This window comes from Ursus americanus, chromosome 2 (assembly GCF_024610735.1).
Source record: "Ursus americanus isolate L20-20 chromosome 2, mUrsAme1.1.p, whole genome shotgun sequence".
Taxonomy (NCBI): domain Eukaryota; kingdom Metazoa; phylum Chordata; class Mammalia; order Carnivora; family Ursidae; genus Ursus; species Ursus americanus.
This window is the reverse complement of record NC_142128.1, coordinates 38,048,097-38,058,249: the sequence shown is the minus strand read 5'-3', so window position 1 is coordinate 38,058,249 and position 10,153 is coordinate 38,048,097. Positions and strand designations below refer to the sequence as shown.

The 10,153-nt window shown below is 59.2% G+C and overlaps 2 protein-coding genes across 2 annotated transcripts; one reads left to right on the top strand and one right to left on the bottom strand.

Moving 5' to 3' along the window:
• Nucleotides 1-4,528: 4,528 nt before the first annotated feature.
• CLDN9 (claudin 9) lies at nucleotides 4,529-6,017 on the top strand. Its single transcript, XM_045784513.2, has one exon. It carries the CDS (start codon nucleotides 4,879-4,881, stop codon nucleotides 5,530-5,532), a length of 654 nt encoding a protein of 217 aa, XP_045640469.1. The 5' UTR covers nucleotides 4,529-4,878; the 3' UTR covers nucleotides 5,533-6,017.
• Nucleotides 6,018-6,799: 782 nt separating this feature from the next.
• Nucleotides 6,800-8,552, bottom strand: CLDN6 (claudin 6). Its single transcript, XM_045784648.2, has 2 exons — nucleotides 8,529-8,552; nucleotides 6,800-7,504 (listed from the first exon to the last, which is right to left on the bottom strand). The coding sequence occupies exons 1-2, from the start codon at nucleotides 8,529-8,531 to the stop codon at nucleotides 6,800-6,802; spliced, it is 708 nt and encodes a 235-aa protein (XP_045640604.2). The 5' UTR covers nucleotides 8,532-8,552.
• Between the last annotated feature and the right edge of the window lie 1,601 nt (nucleotides 8,553-10,153).

Sequence of the window (10,153 nt, the reverse complement as noted above, 5' to 3'; positions counted from 1 at the left end):
CAGCCTCAGCCTCCCGTCTTCACATAGCCTACCCTGTGTCTGTGTCTCAGATCTTCCTGTCTTACTTTTTTGACAACTGTCACTGGGTGTAGGGCCCACCCTGAATCCGGAATGATCTCATCTTGAGGTTTTTAATGTATCTTAATTAAAACTGCAAAGACCCTGTTTTCAAATAAGGCCACACTAACAGGTTCCAGGGCTTAATACCTGGCCATAGTGTTGGGGGCCACCATGCAATCCATAGAGGCAGTGTCCTCTCCCCAGGGGCCTGGCCCGCCCCCAGAGCTGCCTTCCCAGCTTCCCCAGCCACTGTTTTTGACACCCTATCTCTTGCTGACCTGGAGCCTTGGGTGCCCTTGCAGTCCTTCCAGCTGGAGCCAAAGGCACTAAGTACCTTGATGACTCCCTTTCCCCTTTTTTGAAATATGGCGGAGTTCCCATGCCTGCTGGCTTGCTTCCTCCACCCCCTTTACATCCCGCAGCTCTCCTCTTCTCTCTCCGCTAAGACTCAGACTCAACAGGAAGGACAAGACTGAATGTACTCTAATCTTAAAGATCACAGCACTGAGGTGAGCGGCGACCCCACCCTCTGAACCCCAGATGGATAACTGCTCCTAGGTGAAAGCTGACAGTTACCATGGAGTCTGACTAGGTTTACGAGTGAAACGGCCATGATGCTGTTAACAAAATGCTCTCTTGCCAAGTCAGTCCCTATAGTGATCCCCAATGTGCGTGGGGTGCTCCCTGCCTGGGCGAATTCTTGTAGTGACCCTGGGGGTAGGCAAGGCAGACTTCTCCCTTCATTTTACAGCCAGGAGGCAGCCAAGGTTACTGCACTTGTGACTTGCACAGCAAGGTCTGACCCAGAGTCCTTAGGCTGCCACAGCAGGGGGGCAGACTGTGAAGGTGCAGCAGAGGGGCTGGGGGGCTCCTGGTGTGCTCAGATCCAGATGCAGAGGCTTCCCGGTGTGGGGTGCAGGGGGCCTGGAGGAGTCAGGGGAAGGAGGGAAGGCTGGCTGGGGAGGAATGGAGCAGGATGTGGGTGGGGTGGTCTGTGGGGGAGGGGCTACTGGGCTGCCTTTGGGGAAAGAGGCACCAGGAGCCCCAGCTCACCCTCCAGCTCTGGGCTCTGGGCCTTGAAATCAGGGTCTGGGGTTCCTTCAGGCTTGCCCTGTTTCTCACAAGTACCTGTGGCCAAGTTCCCATTGCTCTCTGAGCTTGTTTCCTTGTCTGTAAAATGGTGGTAGAGAGCTGTCATGGGACCCCAGGGTTCCCTCTGCACCTTGCAGTTCAGGGGCCGGGGGGATCTGGCTTTTCTACCCATAGAGTCTGGGGCCTTGGGCACCTCCCCAAAGCGAGGCTGATGCTCCCTTGGTATTGTGCCATCCCCAAGCCCACCCCATACTCTTCTTGACACCATGGTGGCTCTCGGATCTTCAGTTCCCTCCTTTGTCTTTGGGCCACACTTTTCTCTAAAAGCGTGGTAGATGTTGGGATTGGAGATATCCACTTCCGCTCTTCCCCCATCTAAGCCCAGTCCTAACTTCTTCCGCCCTCCGGGGTGGCCCCACCCCACTGCCCTCCCAGAGAAAGATCAGGTCCAGTTCTGCCACCCCATGAAGCTGTGAGCGGGGCGACGCCGCCCCCTCCCCCTGTGCCTCAGTGTCCCTCCACAGTAGTGTCTTGGGGCAGGTTTCCCTCCCCCACCTCCTTCCTGGGCGGAGGTGGTCGGGGTGGGGATTCCAGCGGACGTGTTAAAGTGCCATTGAGGTGGTAACGGCGCCGAAGGAGTCCCCACCTCTCCATATCAATGACATTCCAGCCCCATTTACAGTCCCTGCTGGGCCCCAACTTTAACCCTTTGGTTCCCAGATCCCACTGAGTCCAGGTGGACCAGGGGATCCAAGAGAGGGCCTAAGGAGGGCTGAGGGTGGGAAGCCTGTCCTGCCTGGGTGCCGCGGGAACCCGGCCTCCGCCACTTACCCCTCCTGGGGGCGGTTCCTCTGACAACCTCTCAACCTTGTTCTCCCACAGCTCGTCCCAAGTTTACCCTCCCTGAAGGCCTTGGGTGGGGGGGTGCCCTCTTCCCAAGAGGGAAAAGAGTAGACAGGTGGGAGGAAGCCGAAGCTGCCCCCACACCAGACGACGGTTCTGGTAGGGATTGGTCTGGGGGTGAAAGGGTGGTGTCTTCAGATTCTGAGCACCACCTCCCACGTGGCCGGCCACCCCTGGCGTTGCGCAGGTCTTCCCTGATGGAGAGTTGACATGTTGAGCCCAAGAGGAATTGGGATCTAAAACAGTGAGGGTCCCCGGTGCTGCTTCCGGGCAGGACACTTACTCTGTGCGCGAGTGTGTGCGCGCGCGCGCGCGCGAGCGCGCAGGCGTCCCACGGGTCCTATCACAACGCTGGGGGTTTAGACCTGCCTGTGGAACTGAAGGGTCCTTGACTGCAGGCTGACCAGCTATCGGGGCAAATCAGGATGGGTTGGGTTCCTTAAGCCCAAGGCTTTCTCTGACCCTAGAGAGAGAGAAGACCCCTGGCTGGGCTGCCCAGGATGGCAGGCCCCGTGGGACTGTTGCTGGGCCCCTCGCAGACCTGGGCTTGCTGCTGCCTCCTGACAACTGCTTCAACCTGTGTGTCCGGATTTCTCCAGGCCCCGAGGCCAAGCCTCTATTTGCCGTTCTCCTCAGCCGCCCCTCCCCACAATGAAATCCAGGGCCCCAGGGGCTGGATGAGCGGGACAAACTGCCCTGAGATTCCCCAGGCCCATCAGAGCCAGCAGGCCCAGCCACTGCCGGCTCTGGCCCCTTTCCACTCCCTACCATGTCCACCAGGCCACTGCAGTCTACCCTACAGACCCACTCGTGGGTGCTGGCCTCAGTCTCCATTTTAGGGGGAGCAGTTCTGTCAAGCTTTTTTTTGGTCACTGACCCTTTTGCAAATCTGATGAAAGTATAAACCTGTCTTCCCCAAAGTGCTAAAACCCATTCCCAGAAGCAGTGCCCCCACTTGAAGTTAAAATCCTTTATAGTCTAAGCCCCACTGAACGGGTGAAGAGGCCCCCAGTGCTCACCACTCCCAGCGGCCTGGAGCGGTGGGTGCAGTGAGTGACCGTGCGTGCAGGGGGGTGGGGGTGGGGCGGCTCCCAGGCCCCCCCCCCCCCCCCCCGTTAGCTCCCAGGCTGTCAAGGGGTGTCTCCTCAGGGCAGACAGGCCTGGGGCCCTCCTCAGGAGGAGGTGTGGAAATGAGAGGCTCTTCCAGATGGGGGCCCAGCTCTGCCTTAGAGGGTCCGCCAGCCACCCATTAAAGTATGAAAGGAAGAAATTTTCATCAACGTCCCACATCCCCCTTTCCTTTTCCCTTAGTTCCTAGTACCCAGGAAGGGGCTTGAGGGAGTTCATGACCCCCCAAATGAGGGCCCCATGTTTGTGGGTCCCATAAGATTTCTCACAGGGGTCTTTGACTTAAGGAGGTTAAGGACCTTGACCTTCCATGATCTGTCCCTAGTTGGTGGCAGAATTTGAATTACAGTCTGTGAGTCCCAGGTTGCCTCCCACAAGGGGGAGTCACAGGCTCCGAGGAAGTCTTCAGGAGCAGGAGGGTGTTTCCTGAGGACTGTGAGGCAGGGTTCACCCGGGCTTCATGCCCTTGGCCTCCTCCATGGGGTCTCCTCCAGAGTGATCACTTACTCCTCAGGAAAAGCCTTGGGTCCTGTGGCTTCACCCCCATCCAGGGCTTCTGTCTGCTACTCTTCCCCCTTCACTCGCAGACCCCTGCCTGCCCCTCCCCTACTTCCACAACAGCCTCTTTATCCCTTGGCCGCTAGAGACCTTCGGCAGCTCAGCTTGGCCCTCAGTTTCAGTATGGGGGTGGGAAGGGCACACCTGAGCTGAGGAAGAAGTGGGGGGGGGGATTTTCTAGGCCGTTGCCTGGGTGATGCCACCTGAGCTGGGCGCCAGGCACCTGTCGCCCAGGGAACAGTGCGGGCGGAGCCCCTCCCTTGAGAGCAGCCAGGGCCACTGGGCTGAGACTGGAGACAGATCGGGTTCCTGGGGCGGGCAGGGGGACATGAGCAGGGTTGGGGGTGTGCGATACTGGGTAATCTGGGTGTGTTTGCCCATGAAATGAAAAGGCTACAGGGAGGAGTTGCTGGGGGAGGAGGCGGTGGCTCAGGGGGGCAGCGGAACCTACACTTCTCTTTGCCGAGCCTACCAGAGCTCCATCCTCCCCCCCTTCCTTGCTCCCCAGCTGGTCCTCTGTCTCCCTTCCTTTGTCCCTTCATTCCCACAGGCACGGAGTTTCTTTCCTTTCCCGTTCTGGTCGCGGTACCCCCTCCCAGGTTCCGCATCCCACTCCCAGCCCCGCCTTCTCCCTGTAGCTCTGGCTTCCCCAGTCTCGGCTTCGCTGCCCCTCCCCTGCCTCCGCCTCAAAACCCCGCCTACATCTGGGAGCGGGCTGAGTCCTCAGGTGGCACCCACAGACAGTGCACTGCCTGCGCCTGCCGGCGGGGAAGGCTCTTCTCAGCCTGAAGGTGGGTCAGGAGGGGCTTTGCAAGCCAGGTCAGAGGGGCAGCGGCCAGGACGTGACTGCAGCGTGGCGGGAGCGGCAGCCACTGGGCATCTGATAAGCAACGGAACCCTCGAGAGGACGCCTTCGAGCAGGGCTGTGAGATTGATTTGTGTGTGTCGGGGTCAGAGACATACCTGTGAGGGGCTCAAAGAGAGGTGCTTTGCAAGAGGCCCACAGATGTGAGGACGGTCCTGGCCGAGGACACTGACTTCCCCTCGTGCTGGGCACCGAGACCCCCACCCAGCAACATCGGACCCACCCCTGTAGTCAACCAGGCCGTCTAGGGTTAAGAAGACCTGAGAGGACAGATGGCTTCCACTGGCCTTGAGCTCCTGGGCATGACCCTGGCTGTGCTGGGCTGGCTAGGCACCCTGGTGTCCTGTGCCCTGCCCCTGTGGAAGGTGACCGCCTTCATCGGCAACAGCATCGTGGTGGCCCAGGTGGTGTGGGAGGGGCTGTGGATGTCCTGCGTGGTGCAGAGCACGGGCCAGATGCAGTGCAAGGTGTATGACTCCCTGCTGGCACTGCCCCAGGACCTGCAGGCTGCCCGCGCCCTCTGCGTCGTCGCCCTCCTGCTGGCCCTGCTCGGGCTGCTGGTGGCCATCACAGGGGCCCAGTGCACCACCTGCGTGGAGGACGAAGGTGCCAAGGCCCGCATCGTGCTCACCGCGGGGGTGCTCCTCCTCCTCTCCGGCATCCTGGTGCTCATCCCCGTCTGCTGGACAGCGCACGCCATCATCCAGGACTTCTACAACCCGCTGGTGGCCGAGGCCCTCAAGCGGGAGCTAGGGGCCTCCCTCTACCTGGGCTGGGCCGCTGCCGCTCTGCTCATGCTGGGAGGGGGCCTCCTCTGCTGCACGTGTCCTCCACCCCAGATCGAGCGGCCCCGAGGACCGAGGCTGGGTTACTCCATCCCCTCCCGCTCAGGTGCATCTGGGCTGGACAAGAGGGACTATGTATGAGGTGGAAATTGTCCCTGGAAGCCTGCAGCTCGGAGCCGGATGCCCTGCTCTGATTGTTGTCCCCTACTGCCAACCCCTCCCCCAGGGCGAAACCCATTTCCCAGAAGCTCCAATCAGGCCTGGCTACAGAGCTGGATATCAGCAGCCCTGGCTGAGTCCAAACCCTCTTAAATGGGGTCCCCACAAGTCCTTTCCCTACCTCCACCCAGGAAAAGCCGGAGCTGATGGGGTGTGCTGGCCTGCCCCTGCCTCCCCTGGAGTCCATCCTCTTCTGCAGTCCATCCTCTTCCTCTGGGGCCACCCCTTCCCCAGGAACCTGGGCTTCACCCAAACAGCAGCATGTCCTTGGCTCCAAAATAAGGAGGGGACCCTTGCCTGGGGTGGGTCCTCTCCAGCCTGGCCACCACCAGCATCCAGGGGTCCAGCCAATCACCCCGCCCTCTGTGCACACCTGCTAGCTAGGAATAAACAGAGTTTGTACCTTGGCTTTTCTGATCTGTGCTTGGGCAGGGAAGACCAGGTGGCCTTCTCTGGGGCTGTCCGTCCAAGGCCTGCTCCAGGACACTCACTTGCCATGTGAGGTACAAGGATAAGGAAGGTGAGCCCCTTGTGCTCCCCTCTTCCCCCTGCCAGGCTAGCACCCACCAGTCCCCCAGCAACACCCAAAGCAAGCAACAAAGTAAGACACGCTTTATTTAGCAAAAACTGGTGAGTGTGTGGGGAAGGCATGGCAGAAGTGTGCAGGGGCTGAAGGTGAGAGGATGCAGGGGAGGGGGGGTCTACAGCACAGCTGGGATGGGGCTCCAGTTAGAGGAGCCAGAGGTCAGAAGACTTGGAGGCGGGCAGTTCTTTGGTGACTTATCATCTGCTCTTCTAAAGGCCACGTGAGGCTCAAGAGCCCCCAGGGTTCCAGAGGCCTGACTAGTAGGGCGGGACTCAGGGACAGGCTGAAACAGCAGGCAGCCTTTATGTTGGCCCACAGCTCCAAGTTGGCCTCCAAGATAGGGATGTCCAGCGTGGAGAAAGATCCAGAAACCATGAAGCATCACCTCCTTGGCTTCTTCATCCAAAGGTGAGAAAGATCAACAGCACAGCCCAGGAAAGACTTGGGTTCCTTGGTTAGGTTATCAAATGAATTTTGAAAATACCCCTCCCACCAAAAGCAAAAAAGATAAAAACCCCCAAGCTGTCTGGATCACCATCTTGATGTCTCCAGTTCAGGGGGTTAGGCTCCACGGTCGAGGGAGTCTCCACTCCCTTACAAGAATTAGACATAATTCTTAGTGGGGTACTCAGGGGCACCCTGAGGGGTGGCATGTGCGGCCGACGCCGAGTATCGGGCCATATAATGGCTCGAGCCCCGGGAGCCCCCAGAGGGGCAGGTGCAGCACAGCAGCCCCCCGCCCAGCAACAAAAGGCCAGAGGCTGCCCAGCCCAAGTAGAGGGAGGCTCCCAGCTCCCGCTTTTGGGCGTCTGACACCAGGGGGTTGTAGAAGTCCCGGATGATGGCGTGAGCCGTCCAGCAGATGGGGATCAGGATCAGGACCCCTGAGATGACAAAGATGATCCCAGAGACTAGCACCAGACGGGCTTTGGAGTCCTTGTCCTCCACACAGGTGGTACACTTGGCTCCCGCAAGGTAGACCAGCAGCCCGAGCAGGGCCACTAGGAGGGCGACGACGCAGAGGGCGCGGGCAGCCTGCAGGTCCTGGGGCAGTGCCAGCAGGGAGTCATACACCTTGCACTGCATCTGGCCCGTGCTCTGCACCACGCAGGACATCCACAGCCCCTCCCACACCACCTGGGCCACCACGATGCTGTTGCCGATGAAGGCGGTCACCTTCCATAGGGGCAGGGCACAGGACACCAGAGCATTCACCCAGCCAAGCAGTGTCAGGATGACGCCCAGGATTTGCAGACCAGCAGAAGCCATGGCAAAGTTGAGGTTGAGAGGAGCTGCACTGGAGGGACAGAAGCAGACTAATGTTAAGACAGGCTGGTCCAGACCCCTTTGTTCCCGATGAGCGCTAACTCTCGTGCCACAGACTGTGGCCCCCACACAGGGCACCAAGAGTATAAACCCAGGGACTCAGTACACCATGGGCAGGGCACTCTCCCTGAGCCTCACTTTCTCGTGGGCAAAACGAACACTTGATGTTTTAGCATGTAATTTTTTTCCTTGGTTATGTGATTGTCATGACTTAAGAGTGAGTAAGCAACCCAGTCCTGGCTGCTTTGAGTGCAGATGAGACATAAAGCCTATACCAATGCTAGTCCACGGCCCCAGCCACTTTGCATACATTGTATCAGACAGCAAAGTAGCAAAAACAGGAAGAAACAACAGAGGGCAATTTCCAGATGTCCTCCTTGGGGCACAGAGAGGGTGGGTTGGCTCTAGCCATGAGTTTCAGGCTCAAAACCTGTCAGTTTCAACATCAAGCTTAGAAATCCAAGCTTCCTCCCACCATCCAATAGCAGTGTCCAAACCCCTCACCCCAACCTGGCTCCATACCCCCAGGCAGGCAGTGACATTTGTGTCTCAGGTGATCCCTCATCCCTGGCCTTGCCTGGCCCTACTTGGCCCAGCCCAGGCGCCGTCAAACTCCAGAAGGGCAGGAGAAATGAAGAAGGAAAAAGACCACCCTCTTACCCAAAAGCTCTTCTTCCCCATGGCTACCCGCTGCCCCCCTGGGTCTTGGTCTTTTGCCCTCCCTCAGGGTCACACTGAGCATACCTCCAAGGTTGGGGACATTTCTTTCTTCTTTCTTTCTTTCTTTCTTTCTTTCTTTCTTTCTTTCTTTCTTTCTTTCTTTCTTTCAGATTTTATTTATTTGAGAGAGAGAGAGAGAGAGAGCACGATCGGGGAGGAGAGGGAGAAGCAGGCTCCCCACTGAGCAGGGAGCCAGATGTGGGACTTGATCCCAAGACTCTGGGATCACGACCTGAGCCAAAGGCAGATGCTTAACAACCTGAGCCACCCAGGCATCCCGAGGGGACATTTTCTTGTGCCTTCTTGCCCAAAATGCCGTCCTCTCAGGACTCAATTCTCCTAAGAGGACCTAAACCCTTAGAGTGTGTCCAGCGGAAGGGCTCCTCTGCAGCAGCCCGCGCCCCCCTCACTTGCCCACCTCACATCGCACTTCGTGTTGTGGCTCGCTTCCGCGGTCAGTTCTGTTCGGGGTCCTGTTGTGGCTCTCCATTACCTAAAGTTCCCGCACACGATTCGGACCTTAGCTTAGCACCGGCCGCAGCAGTGTGGCCAGAGGACAGACCATGCACTCCTCATCTGCATCCCGCCCATACCTGGAGGAGCTCATGACCTCGGGGGAGATCGGACGGGGCGCCCCAGCTCGCGCTCATCCCAACCCCGGTGTTAGCCCTCCACGCCTCTGGCCGGCTTAGCGCCGGCCCAGGGACCCAGCACCTCTCTCCTCCTAGATCCTACCCCTGCGCTCGACCCCTTCTCTTTCCGCACACCACGGGGTCGGCTTGGCCCGAGGGCGCCCCCTCCTGCTTTCGATCCCTATTTCCCTTCTGAGTCCCGCCGGAAGAAGGGTCCGTGGGCTCCCAACCTGGGAGCCGCACCGAGGGAAGGGCTTAATGGCGGCGGTATCTGCAGGGTCCGCTCCGGTAGGTGAGGGGGAGGGGAGCTCTGCCCCAGAGAGCAGCGCAGGTGGGGGAGGGGCGCCCGGGTTTCGGTGCCTTTGTCCCGGGAGAGGGGGAGGGGCGTTTAACCCTTCCGTGGCTGCAGGAGATCATGATCAGTTCTACGGCTTTGGTGCAGACCCCAGCCCAGGGGCTATGCCCCGATAGCCGCCCCCAGATAAGTCCAGGTTCTCTACACGCACCCCCACCCACGCCGCTACGCCCCCTGCACCCCACTCCTCGAGGAGTCCGCCTCTTCCCCTCCAACACTGGCACTTCCCCCAGGCTCACCTGCGAAGAAACCCACAGGGATTCGTAGGAGCCGCAGAGTGTGCGGACGGGGAGGAGGCGGGGGTCTTAAAGAGGCAGTGACGTCACTGGACCACCGCCCCGGGGAGGGGCAGAGACCCCATTCCTGACCTCCGGCGCGCGAATCCCAACCTCGTCAGGTGGGGTCGCTCAAGCCTGGGGCCGCTGCGCCGGCATGTGGCCGGGGCGCTGGGACCTCAACTGGCTAACGCCGGCCCGCAGTGGGTCAGGGCACAGGGCATGGAGCCAGAGTTTGGCTCTTGACTCCGCTGCTTACTAGCGCTGTGACCCTGGGAACTCACCTAACCTTCCCAAGCTTCAGTTTCATACTCGGAAAAATTGGAGACAACAACCCACATTTTACTGTGTAGCTATGTCCTAAGATAGAAATTAAAGACATTATTATTATTATCATCATCATCATCATCATCATCATGTTACGTCGTTATCATTATACCCCGGGGCCCTTAAGAAAGCTGCAGTTATCTTTGAGATGGGTTGTTCGTGTCTGATTCCCACCCCCAACTTCCCGGCCTTCAGCATCCACAGGACAGAGACAGGTCTGCGTCCACGCGGGGTCTCAGCCGCTGGCGCACGGAGTTCGTGCCTGTTGAGCTAATGACTGAACAGAGCGGGCCAGGCGGGGCGGGGCGTCTAGGAGCCCGCC